The sequence below is a fragment of the Neopsephotus bourkii genome, unplaced genomic scaffold (assembly GCF_033783945.1).
Source record: "Neopsephotus bourkii isolate Nb327-2 ecotype Australia unplaced genomic scaffold, CSIRO-AGI_Nbou_v1 NB_335, whole genome shotgun sequence".
NCBI lineage: Eukaryota > Metazoa > Chordata > Aves > Psittaciformes > Psittacidae > Neopsephotus > Neopsephotus bourkii.
The window spans coordinates 1,805,833-1,827,350 of record NW_026900841.1 but is presented as its reverse complement, the minus strand read 5'-3'; the positions used below and the strand labels follow the sequence as shown (position 1 = coordinate 1,827,350).

Genomic DNA, 21,518 nt, shown 5'->3' with positions numbered 1-21,518 from the left:
AATGGCTTATAGGGAGGTTCAGACATGCACCCCTTGATGAGAAGAAGAGGTTGGACAACCTTCCCCCCATGCTGTGAGAACAAACCATGAGATCCACTTCTCCAAACCAAGGCCTTGCCCATTCTGAGGCCTGCCAATTGACTTCCCCCCAGGCGTTTAAGTGGACCAAGCAACACGGATGTTATCCACGTGCCATGTAGCCTTGAAGGCGTCTCCCTTTCTCACTCACAAACCACCACACAGGGCAAAGCCTTCCCCTGGAGCACCTTCCCTTCTTCTCTCCCCCTTCCCAGAGGGAGGCAAAAGAAAGAGGGATCCAGCAGTGTTTGCCAGGCCCTAGCAGCAAGGGGAGGATGGAGGAAGGATTAGAGGGGAGCAGCCCACTGACCGCTACCAGGCTAAGCTGCCAGCACTCATCGGGTGTGATGTGACAGTGTTAGCGTAAGAACTGACACATAACCACCGGAATGGTTATATGAGGTGCTTTATTGCAGCACTGGGAAACCAGGCGCACGTGCCCAAATCTGGCTTCGACCCCGTCACATCGCGTTCGCAATTTATGCACTGAAAGTTACGTAACTAATACATATTCAATATAGATTACATCATTAACTAATACATATGCATCAAGGATTACCACATCAGGCTATTACGACATCAGCCTCTTCTGCGCTTGTGCAGCCCTCTCTGGTGGTCGTCGTGATGAAGTAAGGAGTCTTCCTCGGATGAAGTAAGAAGTCTTCCTTGGCTTGTTCTTTTCACCTTTTTGTCCTTTGGACATATCCCAACCATTGTGTGGATGCCAGCGTTCTTCTCTTTTCCCTTGACTGCCTCTGCTTGGGTAGAGTTTCACAAGATACCTCTCTAAATTCACCCATACACCCTTCACCATATATGGTTATATAAGCTCTTGCTACCAAGACTACCATTGTATCACTGGTTACAGATTAACCACGATACCGGACTGCAAACAGAACTGCAAAGTTACAACTCTTTCTAATATACAAAATCCCACTATTGATTTATAAATTTCTCAAATATAATCTTTTCAACTATTCTATATGATTATTTATCATCAAAACTTCACCCTTTTCTAACAACAGCACGGTGGCACTTCCACCCCACAGCAGGACAAGGGGTAGGAGAGAAGGAGGAGAAGGTGGCAGGAGGCAGGATGCTTGGCTTTGCTCCACCATTCTAAAGGTGGTCCTCAGCATCAGGGAGGAGAGAGAACGCGGCCTGGCTCCTCAGCTTTGGCCATTGGCAGCGCTGCAGCGCCTCTACCAAGACACAGGTAATGGAAGAGCCTCCTGCAGAGCAGGGAGGAAGGCTGAGATGCTGAACAAGGATTTACGCATGTGTTTCACCAAGGGGGAATAAGGAAATAAGGCATCTGGGAGAACTGTCATAGAGGAAAAGAGACCTGGACAGGAAAGGAGAATGTAGAAGACCTGAAATCAGCCTTCACTGATGTTTGGATAGGACTCTTGACTTGGAAGTCAATTTCAGTTCCTTTCGGTCCTCCTGGTCCAGGTTAATGGTGCTGGGTTAGGGTCAGTGCTGCTTTACCCATGAGGATGGGATGTGGGATGGGCAGGACCTTTATGAGACCACCTCCCTGCTGGGACATCTCTCCCAGTGTGGAGCAGCTCTGGCTGCTTTCAATGAACACAGAAACAGCATTCAGCAGCTAAAACTATCTCCTTGGATCCCTCCCTAAGTTGGGCTTTATGCCAGGTCCAGCACAGCAGCATCACTCCAGCATTCCCACTGAGTGGAATTAAGTACCTTCAAACGACTTCATTTTGCACGTGAGCTGTAGAAGGGACTAGGCTGGGTCTGCAATCACTGTCTGCATCTAAAAGGATCAAGCTTTTCCTCCTCCCCTCTCACACCTGAATTACAGCCACCTGGAATTCCCATTTCTCACAGTGCAAACCCAAAGGAACCCAGAGATGTGGGAATGTCAAACCCAGAATGCACAGAGCAGTTGGGACCATATCCCCCAGGGTCATCCCACGCTCACCTTTCCTCCCAACACAGTTCCCACTGGAGATGATGACAAGCCCCAAAGCAACTTCTGACTGACACTTGGCAACGAGACCAGCCATGAGCAACCTGGTCTAATCCAGGACCTCTGCCTGGTCCCAGAGCACAGGACCAACTCTGAAGGTGCTGCTATGCTTCAGAGCAGATGGGGTTTGGGCCACATATTCACCATCGCAAAGGCTAATGCAGCAGAGCTCCTTTCCAGGGCAAAGCCACTGGGAAAACCACAGCTGATACAGCCAGACAAGTAAATTGACCTAACGCTGCAGGGCAAACAACTCCTCTCCGAGGCCATTCATCTCCATGTACCTGCTGACCCTACAAGCACGGTTTAAAAGAGAGTGGAACTTCAATACATCCATTGGCATTCAGTACATCCGCTGGCATCCAATACACCCAATGCGTTAGGGTTAAAAGGAGGAATCAGGCTGTTCCTGAGGCCATCTGCAGCATTCGCAAGCCCCTCTGATTTCACCAGGAAAATCCAGGGTTGCCTAAACCATGGAATCTCTGGTTTGGGTTGGAAGGGATCTTAAAGCTCATCCAGTTCCATGGCCAGGGGCACCTTCCACTAGAGCAGCTTGCTTCAAGCCCCTGTGTCCAACCTGGCCTTCGGTTGGACGCTGATGGGATGAGGTGTTTATGAACTGCCACCATTATAGCCCAGGGAACGCAGACGCTCCTTTAACACCGTCTATTTTAAGGGGTTCCCAAATGCAGTGTAACCACACGCCAGGTAACTGTTCTGCACTGCCAGCACACTGAGTGTTCCACCTGCCTGTTAGAACAGGAAGAGTCCCTTGAGAAGCGAAACTTCCCACCTGGGCTGCCCAAATCCCTGCTACCTGTTCCAGCCCAAGCACCCACAGACAAAATCAGCTTCATTCATCCAGATCCCTCTAATGCCAAACCAGTGCGAGCTCTGCCCCTGCCCGGGCACGAGGCACCCCGAAGCCTTGCGGCTTGACATGGCAAAGCGAGAGCAGACAGCGTGAGGAGAGGAGAGAGAAAAGGAGCTGTAGGGAGTAACGAAGGGGGACGCAGCTCCCGCCGGCGATGCTCCTTACCGCTGAAGAAGCTCTTAGCACGGAGGTAGCCGGCGCTGAGCCGCAGGAGCTGAACCCTTTCTTCCGCTGGCGCCCCGTGTACATGGAGGGGCCGAGAGCGCTGCGACCGCTGCATCCCAACCAGCACGGACCCGGAGCTGAAACGGGCCCGCCTCTGCCCCCGCCCCGTGAGAGGAGTGGCAGGGGTTGGGTGGGGAGATGATGATGATGATGGAGGGCGAGAGGAGCTCAGGGCAGGTTCCAGTGTCTGAAGGGGGCCACAAGGATGCTGGGGAAGGGCTCTTCATCAGGGACCGTAGTGATAGGGCAAGGGGTGATGGATTCAGACTGAAACGGGGGAAGTTCAGGTTGGAGATAATAAAGGAACTCTTTACTGTGAGAGTGCTGAGGCGCTGGCACAGGGTGCCCAGAGAAGCCGTGGCTGCCCCATCCCTGGCAGTGTTCAAGGCCAGGCTGGACACAGGGGCTTGGAGCACCCTGCTCTAGTGGAAGGTGTCCCTGCCCGTGGCAGGGGTTGGAGCTGAATGATGTCAAGGTCCTTTCCAAGCCAAACCGTGCTACGGTTCTATGAACCACCTGTTCCTGGTCTAAATACTCTTTGTCACTGCAGTTATCAGTGCCAGCATCCTGCTTCTGTTACAAAGAAGGAACAGCATCTTTGTCCCATGCAAGTCCCTGTACTCCAAGAGGTGATCCAAGTCCTACTGTAGCTAAACAGCCCCTCTTTAACCCTTTTCTCATCCCAACTCACAGACTCCAGCTCCCTGCCTGTTTCCTGGGGCTAACCACTGGCAGTGATTCAGGAAGCACCACAGGCAGGTCCCAGGCACCAGTGTGCAGCCGAGCAGTCTATATATATGCATATACATACATATACATGTGTGTGAGCCTGACGTCCTGCCCAACCCTGGTGAGGGGGAACCCATTCTCTCCCTCCCAGCACTTCAGAGCTGCCTTTGGCTAGTCTTCACTTGCTCAGCAAATGCCCTGTAACAGGTCAGCACTTTCTTCACAGCAAAGCTATGTGGGAAATGTCTCCTAAGGCAGCTGGAGCCTTTCCAAAGAGGGTGAGCTGCCAAAGACCCATTTCCCCCACTCAATTCCCCAGTGAAAGGGGGGTGCAAAGTGAAAGGCAGTGAAAGAAGGTGCAAACTTGGCCCTTGAAGGCTTGCTGTGCACTTCCACTTGGGCTCCTGTGCCCTCTTGAGCTGGGGAAGCAGAGGCTCACTTCACTCCCCTCCCATGCCTGCCTTGAATGCCCTTAGGGAGAGGGCTGGTTCTGCCATATCTCTCCAAGAAAGAACTTGAGGTGCAGCAGGTAGAAGATACAGGCCAGGGTTTGCAGGTCTCCAGGCATCCCTCTCCTCTGGTACATGACAGCGGGCAAGAGGAAGATCCTGATGTGCAGGCTGCGTGGGGCTCCTTGGGCACTTGCTGGTATCCTTGCCTGCTGTGATTTATTCCTGCCTTTAATCCCATATGCCAGCCGTTGGGTTCACATGCTCAGCTGAGACACTAGGATTTCCCATTACATCCCAGCCCTCCCGCCATGGAAAGACATTTGTAGATGTGCCCCCTTGGGCCTGCTTTCCGCCTGCTCCAACCCAGCTCGCTGGGGTCCTGCAGAGCTATTGCCAGCAAGGCCCACAGTCCATCTCCAGCCCTGCTAGCACTGGGAGCAATGCCCCCATCCACAAATACCAAACCACTCCATGCATGTGCAAACCCAACCGCACCTGAAATTGCTTATCCAGACATCAGGTACTTCCTGCTCTTTAGGAGGCAGGGTTTGGAAGGGACTGTCTGGTCCATCAGCGTTACAGCGGGCTGGGGATGTTCTTGGGCTTGCAGAACAGGCAGTTTCTCTACCTCAGGTGTTGTATGGACCTCACACGTGTGTGGTAGGGAGCTTGCCTTCCAAGGGCTTTGTGTCTGGACCCATTGCTAGGACAGAGCCATAAGGACCATACTGCAGCCTCAAACCTACTGTGGCCTCCAGACTTTGTTCCACTGCTTCTGTCTGCAGCTCAGCCCTGCTCCATCCTCCTGCTGTGGCTGCTCACAGAGCCTGGTACCCACACGCAGCAGGGCAGAGAGTGAGCTCCTGCAAAGCAGGTCAGGGCTGGAGAATGGGGGGCACTGGCTCTCCTGCACTCACTGTGGGGAACATGTGCAGGGGCTGCTCTGCTGCCTCTTCTTGTTCAATGTCATCCAAAGGATGCAGGGATTAGGCTGAGGACAAGATCTCTGGCACCTCCAAGAGCACCCTGGCCTCTCCTCTACATCCAAGCTGCTGTGGTGGGATGCTTCAAAGAATGATGGATGGTAATATTTAGGTGTGATTGCCCTGCCCTCTGCTGATCCCTGCTGCTGAGGAACAGGGCTCCCAGGCAACGGATGCAGGGCAGGAAACGCCTGAGGATGCTTGAGGGATAAATACTCTGCAACTGCCCCTGCCCTGGGCATTCTCTACAGGGCGCTCAGGCAGAAAAGCAGGGACCCTGCTGGAAAACCACAGCATCAGAGCCTGTCAGGCCGCACCCATCCCTGCAGTCCCCACTGCAGGACTCTCCAATCCGTCACCATGACAGCGGGCTGGCGATGTCACAGAGCACATTCTGCCCTGGGTGCTATAAATACAGGGACCCTGCAGACACCCGGCAGTTGCTGAGCTCCCAGGTCCAGCAGCATTGGCACCAGGGAGGCAGGGAGCTGAAAAGCCATGTCTCACGGGGCAGCGCTTTTGGTGCCCAAGGCAGGCATGAAGAGGAAGGTGTGGGAGACGGGAGGCAGCGCCAACTGTGGCTCTGACGGTGCAGAGCCAATGGAAGTAGACCAGCCTCAAGAGCTGGAGGAGCCCGTGGGGGTGGATCCACCTAAGGAGCAAGAAGAACCAATGAAAATCGATAACCCCACCCTGAAAAGAAAACGAACAAGCAGACACAACATCAAGAAGGGGCCATGGCAACCATCCTCCACAACATCAAGAAGCCATCGAGGTGGATCCACCTCCAAGAGGAAAAGATCACACAGAGCTGCATCCGCCACCGGCAGCCGGCAAAGGACATCACAAAGGCAGGTCTACTTCCATTATGGACACCCTGGCAGATCTGCATCGTACCAGGCCGCTCAACACCTTCTTGCCTGGCTTGGGCACCTAGGATTTGAAACAGAGTAAAGATGGTTTTACCTGTTCTGTTTTCACTGATTCATCTAATCCCAGCCTGGTTTGTGTTGGAAGGGAACTTAAAGCTCATCCAGTTCCAAGCCGCTGCCAACAAGCAGGACGCCCTCCACGAGCCCCTGTATGTCCGGCGCGGCTCCAGACGTGTTCTTTCTGCAGGGATGTTTATTACCCACGTCAGACATGTATCAGGGAACCCAAACAGTGGTCAGCTTAACAGAGACCGGTGGCTGAACCCACTGACAATGCAAACAGAACCCTCAAACACCACAGCCTCTGCCTGTCCAGGGCACCCCATGGGAACAACACAAACCCTGCCAGGTAACAAACACCTTCCTCTTCATGAGCACAAGGGCTGCTGGGTGCCAGGAGCGTTCAAGCTATTGAGGCACCATGAGCACAGGGAAAACATGGAGCTGTGGGAGCGAGTCTGGGGGAGGCCCCGCAGATGCTGCGAGGGCTGGAGCAGCTCTGCTCTGGAGCCAGGCTGAGAGAGCTGGGCTGCTTCAGCCTGGACAAGAGAAGGCTCCTCAAGGGGAGACCTTAGAGCAGCTCCAATGCCTCAAGGGGCTGCAGGAAACCTGGAGAGGGGCTTTGGACAAGGGCCTGTAGGGACACGAGAAGGAGATCACCACCATCTTCCCAGATATCCCTGTCCCAATCCTTCAGGTCTGGACCCACCCTCAACCTCTGCATTATGTCTCCTTTTAAACTACCCATCTCCAATTGCTTCTCCAAACACTGGAGAACACTGGAACAGGCTGCCCAGGGAGGTTGTGGAGTCTCCCTCTCTGGAGACATTCAAAAGCCCCCTGGACACGTTCCTGTGTAACCTTCTCTAGGTGTTCCTGCTCCGGCAGGGGGATTGGACTAGATGATCTTTTGAGGTCCCTTCCAATCTCTAACATACTGTGATACTGTGATCTGATGGCTCCCTATGGACGGTGTCCCTCAGGGCACGGTGACCCCGGGCACTGACACCCTCCCTTGTGGGGACCGGTTCTTCAGAGTCTCCCCCTTTGCGGGCCTTTCCCCAAGGCACGGGCAGCTTCCTCGAGATTGAGCCTGCCTCAGAGGCCCCCCCGGAAGCGCCATTTTCCCTCTGGAAGCGCTTTGCGCTGCGCAGCCGGAAGAGGCGGGAATTTGGTCGAGCGCTTCCGCGATGGCGGCGGCGCCGCTGCGAGTGTGAGTTCGGGACGCGGCGGGATGGGATGGGGCGGGAGGAGGCCGGTGAGGCGCGTCGGGCCCTGGCTGTGCTGTGGCGGCCTCTGACTCTCCGTGTCCCGCAGGCTGGCGTGTGGCGATGTGGAGGGGAGGCTGGAGGCTCTCTTCGGACGGGTCCGCGCCATCCAGAGCAAGAGCGGCCCCTTCGATGTAAGGCTCTGCGGCGGGCTGCGGGCGAGGGGTGGAACCGTGCGGGGGTCCCACACCCGCCCTGCGGGTGAGCGGCGGCTTTGGGATGGCTCGGGTGACACGGGGTGGGTTTAACACGGGCTGCGGCGGGTGTTGGTGTCCGGAGCCATGCTCTTCCCTCTCTGTCCACCCCAAATCATTCCATGATTCCATGTTCTGGGGGAACTTCAGACCCCAGCGCCACAGGGCACGGTTCTTGCAGTCAGCACCGCCGTGCACAGCCAGGAATTAAACCATTCTCCCTTGCCTTGTCACTACATGTGAGGGCCCCTTGGTGACGGTGTCCGATGGGCTCAGCGTTCCCCAGGCTCTGATGGCTCCCTGTGGATGGTGACCCTCAGGGCATGGTGGGCTCTGCCCATAGCGGCTTCTGGGTGCGGTGAGCCCGGAGCTGGGTGTTGAGACCCTCTCTTGCCAGGGGCTGGTCCTTCAGATCCTCTCCTATTGCTGGCTCTTTCACTGCTCGGGTGATGCATGGCGCAGTGTTCTGACAGCGCAGCATGCCAGCAGCAGTGTTGCATGTGTCCTGTCTTTGGTCAAATGGCAACTCTCCCTTTATCTGATGTTTTTAGATGCTTTTGTGTGTTGGGAATTTTTTTGGCTCTACTTCTGAGGCGGAATGGGCAGAGTATTGCACAGGCACCAAGAAAGGTAAGGAAGGCTCCTCAGTCCGAGTGCTGGTGATGGCAGTGCTTTGTGACCCACTTTGCTGTCTCATCTCAGTGTGCTTTTGAAGTCAGAACTTGAAGTTAAACGTATCATGTTAAAGCGGTGCTGTGCTTCCCCTCCCTGCAATCAGTCACAAGGAGAAGAGGGGAAAGCAGAGGTGCTGGTGGTGTGAGTGTCTCTGTTCTTCAGCCATGGAGATCACAAGCCTTTCCAAAGGAGTGGGGTTTGTCAGTTCCTCCTCAGTCCCCACAGCTCTTGCGTTGGAGATGTTTTCATGGCTGTGAATGTGAAAGGTCCTGTGTGGTGTTCTTTGCCTCTTCCTATACCCCTTTTGGAAGGGAGATGCTACCTCATGAGTGTTTGTAATGTTCTTCTTTCCCCTTCAGTGCTACTCTGGCTCTTGCTGCTGACATATGGCAAACCAGTAAGGAGCTGGGACTCCTGCTTTCCACTTCCTCTCTGCTGCTGCATCCCTCCATTTATCCGCTGCTTGTCTGTGAGGGCCATCTGCATAAAGATTGTCCTCTTTGCCACTTACCATGGCAAGGTGTGCTCCCTCTGTTGCTGTGAGAATATAAGGAGAATTGTTACTGGTTTAAACTTGGCTCCCTGGGGAAGCTCCCCAGTGCACACAGGGAGAAGAGTGAGTGTTAACAACAAAGTCTTCCCTGCACCGATGCATTTTTCCTTATCTTGAATTGTCCTTACCCTTTGAGCTGTTGAAAACACCTGTAGCTTATAACCTCACCTATCTACATGTAGATAGAAGTAAGGTTTGTGTCACTTCATTTTGGTTTAAAACCATTCGGGAAGTTTTCAAGCTCTGTTCTGTAATTGTATCTTCTAACTTCGGGAGCAACAGCATAACATCAGATGTAGCAGATCTGCTCTATTGCTGCTCCCTTCTTAAACAGGGAGTTGTCACTGGCTTTTATTCAGTGAAAAGCTTAGGACCTGTTGACCAGCTTGCTGATGTGCCAGGAAATCCACAGGAGCTGTCTCTGACATCAGTTGTTTTTTCTAACTTTTAAAAGCTTTAGAAGATTCAAATTGTGTTGTTTGGAGAGATTAAGCCATAGAGGAATTAAACCTGGTACTTCCCATTGCTCTTTTTCTCTCATTAGTTCTGTCCACCAGGTCTAGATGAAATCATGCAGCAAGTTCTTCTACCAGGTGTGTCAAAGAGCTGTTGAACTTGGAGTTTTCACCTAAAAAAATCAATGGTTTGTAGGTTTTTGATACCCGTATGAATTTAGATCAGCTTAAACTGACTCACCAGGTGTCCCTGCGCTCTGGTATTTACTTAGCATTGTCCTAGGGAAGGCCTATGTTTTTGGGTCTATGGATCATTTTGGACCTGACCTTCTTGTGTAGGCAGTGGAGTGAGTTGTAGTTAGAGGTTATTCTCAGCTGGTGCTGTATGCATCTGTGCAACTTACTTACTTTGAAGGAAGGTTTCTTGTCCTGTACTTACTGCTCCTTGTCACACTGCAGTGGAGTGGTGTTGGGACCTGCTGGGATTCCTAGTAAGCGTGGACTGAACTTGTGCTAACTGAGTGCATGTGGTTTTCTCCCTCAGCTCCAATTCCAACCTATGTGCTTGGTGCGAATGACCAGGAGACTGTGAGCTATTTCCCAGATGTCAGTGGCTGTGAGCTAGCTGAGAACATCACTTATTTAGGTAAGTTGCAGGTGCTTTGTGATAAGGTGTGTGCATTTACCTGGAGGTGCTTTCATGAATGTTTTCTGATCTTCCCACTTCAAAGCTCCTTCCTTTTTCTGGGAATTTCAAGGTGCATTTCACATTCTGGGATTCAGACTGGAATTGAACTCTACGGTGAAAGGCTGATACAATCCTATGTATAGTGAGAACCCTGCTTTTCTGTTGATTTCTAACGCTGAACTTGCTAACTGAAAGGAAGAGTGGTTGAAAGAGCCTGTTCTTTGGGAATATCTTACTCCCATAGCGTGCCTGTCTTTGTATGGGGAAGTACTTGAAATATGATTTCGATGGGCTCTGTGGCTGTGCTGAGGTAGCAGAGGTAAGAAGCATCATCTTTAAAGGCAATGAAACTGTAGCAAAGCTAAAAGGAGAACCTTGTTCCTTTCTACAATGCCACCTGACAGAAAGTATAATGAGGGAACACACTTGCAATTGACTTTTTTTGCTCGGCTTTTGATATGGGTTAATTTTTGGGAAGCAAGATAGCAATGAGGAGAGAAGACTGGGGGTTGACTGAACAGCTGCTTCTCTGTAGGCAGGGTTGGATTTGAGTCATTGTGCTAAAACCTGTCTTTGCTATAGTTTCATGAATCCCAGACTGGTTTGGGTTGGAAGGAACCTTGAGGCTCATCCAGTTCCAACCCCTGCCATGGGCAGGGACACCTTCCACTAGAGCAGGTTGCTCCAAGCCCCTGTGTCCAACCTGGCCTTGAACACTGCCAGGGATGGGGCAGCCACAGCTTCTCTGGGCACCCTGTGCCAGCACCTCAGCACCCTCATAGGGAAGAGCTTTTTCCTTATCTCTAACCTGAACTTCCCCTGTTTCAGTTTGAACCCATCACCCCTTGTCCTATCACTACAGTCCCTGATGAAGAGTCCCTCTCCAGCATCCTTGTAGCTCCCTTCAAACACTTGAAGCTGCTACGAGCTCTCCATGCAGCTTCTCTTTGCCAGACTGAACAGCCCCAACTTTCTCATTCTGTCTTCATATGGGAGGTGCTCCAGCCCCTGATCATCTCGTGGCCTCCTCTGGTATTATTTCAACAGCTCCATGTCCTTTTTATGCTGAGGACACCAGAACTGCATACAGTGCTCCAAGTGGGGTCTGATGAGCTTATGGGCATAGAAAAGGAGGTGTCTGTAAGGGACGTTCCAGCAGAAGTAAGGCAGGACTGCTGAATTTGGACCTTACCTATCACATGAGTAAGAGATTACTTTCAGTGTCTACATCTCAAGTTCATGTCTGTGTATTCATGCAGGTCGTCGAGGTCTTTACAGTGGTTCTTCTGGCCTGCAGATCGCATACCTGAGTGGCACTGAGTCCCAGTGTGAGCCGGCTCCTGCCTACAGTTTTAGTGCAAAGGATGTAGCAGAACTGAAAATGTCTTTGTTGTCAACACCAAACTTCAAAGGTGTGGATATATTGCTGACATCCCCCTGGCCCAGAGATGTGGGGACTTTTGCCAACAGTGCGGTAAGTGTTCTGGTTTCTGGTGGAATGGGTTTCCAGATGGATTTAACAAAGGATTGTCTTTCTGCTTGCTGTGACAGTTTGGGCTGTTGGGCCATTTCTTCCCCTCTGCCATTCCCACTCCAGGGACAGTAGGATAGAGCACAGAGAGGAAAACTGCTTTCTTGAGAGTAGGTTAGTGCCTGCCCTGCTGCTGTGATGCAGAGCTGTGACAGATGCCTGCCAGGTCAGCATCTCATGCCCTCAACTTTTACCAGGTATAACAAACATGGGCTGTTCCTGAACGTCTTTCTTCTTCTGCCCTTTTCTTACTTCACTTCTCAGTCTAAGACTAATGGGAAAAAGACAGTACAAGAGCCTTGAAGCAAGGAAATGATTTGAAGTCCTCTGTTTGGTTGTGTTTTGTTTTGCTCTGGCTTCTCTCTCTTGTGGGAGTGGGATAAAATTTTGCTTCTGAAGGAAGCCTCAGAGCTTTTGTACTTACTTGACTCATGCACTAAAGCTTTGTCCCTCTGGGTATGTGGTGAGAAGGTGTCTTAATGATTTTGACATCTCTTGGTGTTTGCCACACTCACTCTGCGCTGCCCTGGCTTCACAAGACCAGGAGAAAAGAAAATACAGCCAACTTGGATTAATGACATGAGTGGAGGCAAACCTTGAGTACACATGATGGGATAAATGAGCAGGCTCTGGTTGATGTTAAGAGATCCAGCCCTTCTGACTTTATTTTCCCCTTCCAGGGCATGGTGACCCCTATAGTCAGTCTCTACATTTCCAGCATGCAATTCTGTATAAAACTGAATTTTCAGTGCAATCTGACAGTTATTTTAAAAATAAAACTTGGTTTGTGTTTTGTAGGGAGAAATAGATACAAAGAAATGTGGCTCCAAGTTAGTATCTGATCTAGCTGCAAGTCTTAAACCAAGGTACCACTTTGCTGCCCTGGAGAAGGCCTATTATGAAAGACTTCCTTACAGGTTTGTAGGACCATGTGAAATCTCGCTTCTTGTTTAGTAAGAATTCAAGTTTTAAAAAAAACAGGAGGGCAACTTCAGAAGAACTTTATGAATTCACCTAGTCCCAACACAGGGTCAAGATTGCTTCTCAGATGCATCTTACTAGTTTTAATTCCTGCTGCTTGAAACTGTGCAGTCCAAGTACCTTGCTGTGAATCTAATGCTAGGTTAGCTGCCCTTAGTCACATTTAAAGTGTTCTGCCTAATGCAGGGGTGTATCTCTGAAGATGGGTCATGGAAAGGCTGTTCTGTGGTGAAAAGAGTGGTGTCAGAATTCAGTATATAAAACGTGACTACTGACATAACGTAGGTATCAGAACAACTTACAAATAAAACTGAAGCTGTTGTGTTGATGTTGGCTAAGATTATTATCCTTTCCACAGGAAACACTCTAAAGGTGTAGCTGTTCTCAGACTAGTGAATTGTTCTCTCACCTCTGTATTTGCACTGCATTGAGATGCCATTTTGGTCTGTGTAGCTGCTTACTATTAGGTCTTATGAGTCATTCCTCTAGACCCCTTGTTTTTGGCCAGAGACTGTATGTGGCTAACATGCTCTTTGAGTAACTTCATGGATGACACATGGTTTGCCCACTGTCCTTTTCCATATTGTATATGCCAGTAGTCATGTTTTGCTTCCTTACAGAAACCACACAGTGTTACAGGAGACCCCACAGCATGTGAGCAGGTTCATTGCACTTGCTGATGTTGGCAATACAAGCAAGAAAAAGGTACTGGCACTCTTGAACGTTTCTTCTTTTCTCAAGTGCAGGAAATGTGGCAGTAAGCCCAGCTTTGGCTAGCTAGAGGACAGAGTTGATCACCTCAAAGCTTGACTGAAGTGGAAGGATCAGTCTCACTTGAGTAACAGATACCTGTTGCCCATTATGTCAGAAGGGTAAGATGTGTTCCGTGGCATCACTGTTCTTCTCTGCCTTTTGAAATGGCATGTAGCTGTGAAGACAGCTGCAGAGGAAACTGGATAGAAAGCTGCTGTTTCTTCCTTTTTCCCAGCTGCTTTACATAGAAAGAAGTGAAATTCCAAAGGAGCCCTTACAAATCTCTGAAAATAACTAACTTCTGGGGTAGGAAGGGGCTGGTTTTTTGTGTGAGGTTTTTTTTTTTAGCTTGCTTCTTCTCTACCCTTAAGAAAGTTACAGAATTTTGGTATAAAAGGACAGCTTGCTAGTGGTTAAGAAGTCATAGGAGCCAGGCCTGGTAACAAAAAGGATCCAGGAATTCTGCGTAGAAAGGAGGCCTGGAAACAGGCGAGGATCAAGGTTGTTTCTTTTTTTAATTAGGATATGCTGCTGCTCTTCAATAAGATCTTCCTCAAAGTGAAGGAAGAAGCACTCCATAAACTCTTGGTTGCCCTGGGTGGGAAACTAGCACAGGGAGTGTGTTTTTCATGTCCTGCCTTAGCTTTAAGACCAGTTTGCTGAGTTCTTGCAGTTTGAAGTTGTGTGTTAACTGTTTCAGGGTGGCTGTTTACAGGTGACCTCTTCAGAGTTGCACTCATGGCAAAAGCCTCTTGCATCTGAGCCATCTGTTTTTGTTTTAGTATCTCTATGCATTCAGCATTGTGCCAATGAGCTTGATGGACCCTGCAGAGCTAGTGAAACAGCCACAGGACACCACTGAAAACCCGTACCGAAAATCACAGAAGGAGGCACAGAAGAGCAAAGCATTCCTGTGTGCAGAGGTACTGCTGCATTTTCCTTCATGTGTCTGTGTGTTTTCAAGTTGCTTAGAACAGCATTTGACTTTAACATGAGGATATTTCTGTCCAAAACACTACAGGATTCTGTGTAAACAATTTGCATCAACCAAATTGCATAGGAGTTTGTTACAGTGTGCTCCTTGTTAAGCCAACCGTATCTTGGGCTGCATCCGAAGAAGTGTGGCCAGCAGGTCCAGGGAAGTGATTCTGCTGCTCTGCTCTCCTCTGGTGAGACCCCACCTGCAGTCCTGCATCTAGCTCTCGACTCCTCAATACAGGAAAGATGTGGACCTGTTGGAGAGGGTCTAGAGAAGGATCACAGAAATTATCAGAGGGATGGAGCACCTCTCCTTTAAGGAGAGAAAGTTGGGGTTTTTCAGCCTGGAAAAGATAAGGCTCCAGGGAGACCTTGTTATCATAGAATCGTAAACTAGTTTGGGTTGGAAAGGATCTTAAGATCATCCAGTTCAACCTCCTGCCATGGGCAGGAACACCTCACTCTAGACCGTATCGCTCAAGGTTCTGTCCAACCTGGCCTTGAACACTGCCAGGGATGGAGCATTCACAACTTCTCTGGGCACCCTGTGCCAGTGCCTCAGCACCCTCGCAGGGAGGAACTTTTTCCATATGTCTAATCTGAGCTTCCCCTGTTTTAGTTTGAATCCGTCACCTTTGTCCGATCACTAGTCCCTGAGGAAGAGTCCCTGGTGACCTTTTGATACTTAAAGAGGGATTATGAGAAAGGGACAGACTTTTTAATAGGGTTAATAGGTTAAGGGTTCATTTTTTACACTAAAGAGTGGGGATTCAGACTAGACATGGAAGATTGTTTTTTACAGTGGGGGTGCTGAGGCGCTGGCACAGGGTGCCCAGAGAAGCTGTGGCTGCCCCATCCCTGGCAGTGTTCAAGGCCAGGTTGGACACAGGGGCTTGGAGCACCCTGCTCTAGTGGAAGGGGTCCCTGCTTATTGCAGGAGGGGTTGGAACTAGGTCTTTAAAGGTCCCTTCCAACTCAAACCAGTCTATGATTCTGATTGCAGGTCTGCATTGTGATGATGTGTTTAGATCTGCCTCCTTGTCAGGACTGTTCCCTATCGGTATCTCAGCACACATGGTCTTATTCTCATAAGTTTGTAGACTACAAGGTAGTCCTTCCCAGTTGGCCCCCAGTTTTCTCCCTTAGCTTGCTGGCTTCTCAGGTGCTACTTCTTCTGATGTTGCATTTCCACCGTATCTCTCAATGTGGTGAGCTAGGTGTTGAGTACAGCTGTTTTTTCTCAAGTGTCCTAAGTTACCAACTCCATGCTCCTTTTAAATATCATCTGCTCCTCTTGGGGGCAGAAGGTCACCTTCCTGGGCCTGAACAATCTGCTGTTGGTGTCAGAAGATGTGACTTGCCAACTTGGTAATTTGATCGTCAGGCAAGTTGATGTATTCAGGTGCAGAGACTCAGATTATTTCCCTGTGCAGAGCAAGTTTTGTCCTCCAAGAATAGTGGGATACTCTGCTAATGCAGACATGTGAAGAACTATGTCCATGTGTGTTAATGTAATGTAGATAAACTAAACTGTAAGATCACTGGTGTAGGGGGAAATACTCAGCCTGAAGTTAAACTGCTGCATTAATGGGAAAGGTCAGGATATTAATGCTTTTTGCTGTTGATGCTTTTCAAAGGTAGTTTTACACACCTTAAGGAAAAAAAGCAAATTATAGTATATACTGTGACTCTCTGTGGTGCAGTTGTAATCTTGGCTTTGGTTTTCATTTTCTAAACAGGAAGAATCAGCTTGTCAGTTTTTCTTCGATTTGAGCAAGCATCAGGGGAAGAAACGTCCCTCAGATGGGAAAGAGGGAGGGAACTCCCAACCTAAGCAAGCCAAAAAACCCCGTAAGTATGTAGATACTTTTACCAAAGCTCTTCCCTTGAGGCATTGGACCATCTCACTCTTCATTTATCCCAAGCTGTTGAACTGTGGATGTCAGCTTGCCAGTGTGCTCTGCCACTACACCGGATGCTGTGGGAATACAGACGAATGAAGGGTTTCGTGTTCCCTACAAACGTGGCAATCAATAGGTGGAAGACAAGTCAAAAGCATAGTTTAAAAACTAGTTGGATCTGTGGTGGTTGCAGTTGAGCTGATGCCATTTATCCTCTGAACCAGTCTGGCCCCTGAACATGACAAGAGGCAGTTTCACAAAGCAGCATATTTCCTTTCAGAGGGACCATAAGAGACTGGTTCGTGGTGCTAATGAGTTCTTGAAACACCACTTCAGTTGTTCTGTGCTGTGAGTTGACAAAGTATTAACGAACTAGGAAGGAAGGAAGCCCTTCTATTACCTCTGTTTCTGTGCTGTAAATCTCATTAGAGTTTGCCTGACTTGAAATCAAAATGAAATCTTTAAGAATCATGACTTCTCAGTGCCAGTGTTACTGCAAGCATGGATCTTTAGAAACGTCAGTCTTCAGACATAAATGCAGTTGTCAGCCCCTCTTTTGTTTCTCTGAAAGCTATTCCCTCTGCCAGTGGGTAAGAAAACATTCTTCAGAAATGCCCCCAGTAGATAAATCTGGTTGCCTTTGTTACATGGGACTAAGTTGTTGGGTTTTATTTATTAGATTTCCAAACCCTTTGCATAGTCTTTGCACATAACAGTTCACATGCTAAATTATACTCGAGTGCAGTGCCATTGCTCTGTATGTGCCTGCAGAGGCACAGCTGGCTGTGATGGCAGTTTGATGAAGGAATGTGTGTGGGGTTTCTTGTTTTCTGCCATCACTTCTGCAGGACATAGTGTGCCACTGTGCATGTCCAACTTCCAAAGTCTCTGGAGTTTTTTGTGAGAAAAGAGCCCTGTTAATGCTGTTTTGCTCAGAAATGAACCCCAGAATTGGATATTTGGTTTCCTGCAGTTTTGGGTAGTCCCCTGTCATGTGTATTGCATTTGCAAAGCTGCTTGTCTGTTCTCATACACAGGCTGCAGAGGACACAAATACAGTGTTTGACCTTAAGGTAGCTTATCAATGCCATCAACTTACATTAAAAGTCAGCTCAGGTATCACAGTTTGGGTGTGAGTCCAGGTGAGTGTGATGCATAGACCAGAAGTGACAAGTGCCTGTCCTTGTCTTAACCTGTGCAGTAATTTTACCTTGTTTTGATTTGCTTAAATTTGCTGCTGCTTTGTTGCTACTGACCTGTAAGCACTAAAATCCTGGAATTAGTGCTCTTCCATGAAATTGGAGCACTCTGAGAATGCTCTCGGCAAGGATTTGACTGCCACCACCTCCTTTCTTCTGGGATTTCTCAAAGGCACCAGTTCTCTGATGAGATCTGCTTCCAGATGTCCTGACATCTTCAGCACTTTATCAGCTGGGAAGGGTGGCTGGCAAAGGGTGACTCCTCCTCATCTTGTTCCATTCCTTGGTCTGACAATTAAGCCTTGTGCTTTCTCTTTCCTTTCCCAATAAAGCACAGCCCTCGGGGCCCTGCTGGTTCTGCCTCGCTAGTCCAGAAGTGGAGAAGCACTTGGTTGTTAGTATCGGCACACATGTAAGTACCCAGAGCATGTTCTTTGCTGCATGATGGCAGAAACATGCTAAGACATGGCAATATAAAACATCAATCCCAATTGTAATCTTTAAAAAGAAAACGACCAAACTTTATTTGCAGCTGACTCTTGGTTTGAATTTCAGTTTCTTCACATCTCCCCTACAAAAGACATAGCTATATAAAGTCTTAAAAAATCAAGCAGTTTTGTTCTGGTAGCAGGGCTGAATTACAGTGCAAGAGCACTTTGCTGTTGCCAGCCCTCAGGGTTTGCTTATGTTACTATCTGGCAGAACTTTTCCAGTGTGAACTCAGTGTAAACTGGGAGCTGCTTTGGCAGCCGGGCGCACTGTCAGGAGTTATGCCAGACGTCTCTGGGATGATTGGTTCCAGTTTTGGTACATACAGATGGAACAGAAGACAAGATAGCTTTGCTTTAAAGTTGACATCTTGAAGATTAATTGGTGTATTAATTTTGCTTAAAGTTATTGTTCCTGTGTTTCATAATCCACTTCAAACTGCTACAGGTTTGGCCACAGGCTTATTTTAAGAGCTGTTAACAATTTTCAAGTGGCTCTTCTTGTCATAGGAAGAAATTGTAGGCATACTGTGAAAGTTCACTCAGCTGCTTTCCTGCAGATGAGGCATTCTCTGGTATTCAGATGATGATATTTTTTTCTCTCTTTCTCATTCCTCTAGTAATTAATAAATTGCTTATACACAATCCCTAATAAGTGACATAGAAAGGAAGACTTTCCTGTTCCTGAGGCAAATTGCTAGGATGGGGGATACTCAGAATGCAGTCAGAGAGTAAATTTCCATAGCATGGTAAGTAAGTGTTGCTTGCAGTGAGTAACTGGTGTGTATTGTTTCACTCTAGTGCTATCTTGCCCTGGCCAAAGGTGGCTTATTACCTGATCACGTCTTGATTTTGCCCATTGGGCACTATCAGTCAGTGGTTGACTTGTCTTCAGAGGTGGTGGAAGAAGTGACCAAGTACAAGTCTGCCCTAAAGGAATTTTTCAGAAGCAAGGGAAAGAGATATGTCTTATTTGAAAGAAACTATAAGAGTCAGCATCTGCAGTTACAGGTATGATTTTAGTGTCACCCCAGGAGAATATAACCTTGCACTTAACCTGCAAATGAATTGAAAGAGAAAGCTTACCTTCAAATTTCCCTCCTTATACTATGCCTTCCCAGAGTATGGAGAGAAGTCATCCTACTGACAGATAGAGCCAGAGCAAAACTAAAACCAGTGTGCTGGTTCTGCCAGAGTCCTTTAGCTCTTCCTGTTTCAGCAGCACAATGTTGGTTGTGTTGAATGGGTGAGGAAGAATTTTCCCTGCATGGAACTGATTTAAAAGCCCAGGAGGTTTATAGATAAATGGCAAGACATTGCTCACACTGGCAAATAAACTGTGGTGCTCACTTTTGTAACTGAAATAGACTGAAAATCTAAAGATAAATGTAGAGCTCTGGTCACTGCCAGCTAGTACCAGCCCTTTGAGTTTTTGTCCTTGTGTGTCAGTTGCAGGGATCTATTGTGGTGGTTTCTGTATTTGGCAGGTCTGTAACTGTGTCAGAGCGGCCTTAAACCACCACAGAGATCAGAAAGGAGAAGGCGGTGCTGAGAACTTTTACAAGCTTTTAGTTTTCAGCTTCTTGTTCAGCTCCTACAGAAAATGCCTCATAAGTTTAAGCCTGTACAGACAGGTCTCCCCTGTCTTGTTTGATGATGCTGAGCAGTACTGAGGAGCAAAGCTCCAGTGATGGATTGATAGCTTTCAGCAGGTGCTTTGTTTTGTCTAGCCTTCTTTTATGGAAATGTTGTCCTCCTTCTCCAGGTGATTCCTGTCCCATTGGACCGCTGTACTGCCGAAGACATTAAAGAGTCTTTTATTGCACAGGCACAGAAACAAAAGATTGAATTATTAGAAATCCCAGAGCACTCGGATATCACGCAAGTATGAGACAGGATTTCACCTGTTAACTTTCCTTCTGCCCTGTCTAGTTCCTCTGAGAACACTGTGTGTGTGGCACGGTTAAGCTGTTGGAGGCAACTTGATACAGAGATGTATCAGATGTATTCTGCTCCAGGTGACCTTCCTGTGAACAACAGATGTGTTCCCAATCTGAAAATTTTTCCAGCTGTGTGTAGGGCTTGATGAATTCATAGAATCCCAGACTGGTTTGGGTTGGAAGGGACCTTAAAGCTCATCTAGTTTAAACCCCTGCCACAGGCAGGGACACCTTCCACTAGAGCAGGTTGCTCCAAGCCCCTGTGTCCAACCTGGCCTTGAACACTGCCAGGGATGGGGCAGCCACAGCTTCTCTGGGCACCCTGTGCCAGCGCCTCAGCACCCTCACAGGGAAGAGCTTCTGCCTAAGAGCTCATCTCAGTCTCCCCTGTTCTGGCAGGGTAAGCCTTTGTCCTGTCCCTACAGGCCCTTGTCCAAAGCCCCTTTCCAGGTTTCCTGTAGCCCTTTAGGCACTGGAGCTGCTCTAAGGTCTCCCCTTAAGGAGCCTTCTCTTTTCCAGGCTAGACAAGCCCAGCTCTCTCAGCCTGTCACCATAGGACACCAAACACCAATCTTCTTTCAATGGCACTGCACACCAGGTAGTTTTTAGGTTCCCTTGGGTAAGAATTTTAAACAAGCCTTTGTCTTACGTCAGAAAAATGAGTCAGTAGTGACACTTGGGTTGTTTTTCTTTGTGCTAAGTGATCACAGGGAGACTTGGTCTGCAGCAGGAGACAGAAATAACGTTTGTGCACAGGGGTCTGTATGTCATTACAGCCATTGATACCCGTGTTGGTAGCTTTGGGGCTGATTTCTCAGCTGAGAAATATGAGTGCAGCTGTGGCTGCCCCATCCCTGGCAGTGTTCAAGGCCAGGTTGGACACAGGGGCTTGGAGCAACCTGCTCTAGTGGAAGGTGTCCCTGCCTGTGGCAGGGGGTTGGAGCTGGATGTGCTTTAAGGTTCCTTCAAACCCAAACCAGGCTGGGATTCTATGAGTCTGTGTGTGTATAGTTGCTGCAGAGTGAGTGACCCATCCCTTTGTCGTCCCTTGGGAGCTGTGGTTTTATGTCACCCATTGATGTTGGTGTTTGTGGGCTGGTTGGATTTGCCCAGTTGCCTCTCTAAACGAATGGCCCCTCTGGCCAGGATCCCCCAGCTCTGTCCAGCACCGCCCTCCCGGAGTGCTGGCGGGAGGCCACACCGGGTCCCCCTGTCCCCTCCTCTCCCCCTCAGGTGGCCCGCTCCGGGACGCCCTACTTCTACGTGGAGCTGGACACGGGCGAGAAGCTGTTCCACCGGATCCGCGGCCCCTTCCCGCTGCACTTCGGCAGGTCGGTGCCTGCCCCCCTTCCCCTGCTGCCCGTGCCGGTGGCCGGCGGCGCTGACGCGAGCTGTGCTTGCAGGGCAGTGCTGGCGAGCGAGGCGGTGCTGGCGATACCGCACCGGGCCGACTGGCGGCGCTGCGAGGCGGAGCGGGCGGAGGAGGTGGCGCAGGCCCGCGCCTTCCGCCGCGACTTCCAGCCCTTCGACTTCGCCCTCCGGGCCTGACGGCGGCGCTAATCCGGCGGTGGAAGACGCGCGGCCATTGGCGGGCGGGCGGTCGCGCGCGGTGACGTGTCAATAAAGGCGGAGTTGCCGGTGG

The 21,518-nt window shown here is 49.4% G+C and overlaps 1 protein-coding gene and 1 non-coding gene across 3 annotated transcripts; both read left to right on the top strand.

Moving 5' to 3' along the window:
- The first annotated feature begins 7,375 nt into the window (after positions 1-7,375).
- On the top strand, positions 7,376-21,518 carry CWF19L1 (CWF19 like cell cycle control factor 1). Of its 2 annotated transcripts, XM_061348109.1 has the most exons (14): positions 7,376-7,485; positions 7,590-7,674; positions 8,286-8,364; positions 9,962-10,063; positions 11,365-11,579; positions 12,435-12,553; positions 13,238-13,322; positions 14,153-14,293; positions 16,088-16,199; positions 17,781-17,860; positions 18,738-18,947; positions 19,702-19,821; positions 21,110-21,207; positions 21,280-21,518. In XM_061348109.1, the coding sequence occupies exons 1-14, from the start codon at positions 7,463-7,465 to the stop codon at positions 21,422-21,424; spliced, it is 1,614 nt and encodes a 537-aa protein (XP_061204093.1). In that variant the 5' UTR covers positions 7,376-7,462; the 3' UTR covers positions 21,425-21,518. The 2 variants fall into 2 exon arrangements, with proteins under 2 accessions (XP_061204093.1, XP_061204094.1); XM_061348110.1 differs by lacking the exons at positions 7,376-7,485; positions 7,590-7,674; positions 8,286-8,364; ... (1 more) ...; positions 11,365-11,579; positions 13,238-13,322.
- LOC133209441 (small nucleolar RNA SNORA12) lies at positions 19,397-19,538 on the top strand. Its single transcript, XR_009724672.1, has one exon. It is a non-coding gene; the product is annotated as a small nucleolar RNA SNORA12 (small nucleolar RNA).

What these genes read in the sequence shown, in the direction of transcription:
- CWF19L1 (XM_061348109.1), top strand. Translation starts at nt 7,463, where the DNA reads ATGGCGGCGGCGCCGCTGCGAGT. An exon ending in TTGCACAGGCACCAAGAAAG is followed by an intron (nt 8,365 to 9,961) that starts GTAAGGAAGGCT and finishes TTTCTCCCTCAG; the next exon opens with CTCCAATTCCAACCTATGTG. An exon ending in GCAATACAAGCAAGAAAAAG is followed by an intron (nt 13,323 to 14,152) that starts GTACTGGCACTC and finishes TTTTTGTTTTAG; the next exon opens with TATCTCTATGCATTCAGCAT.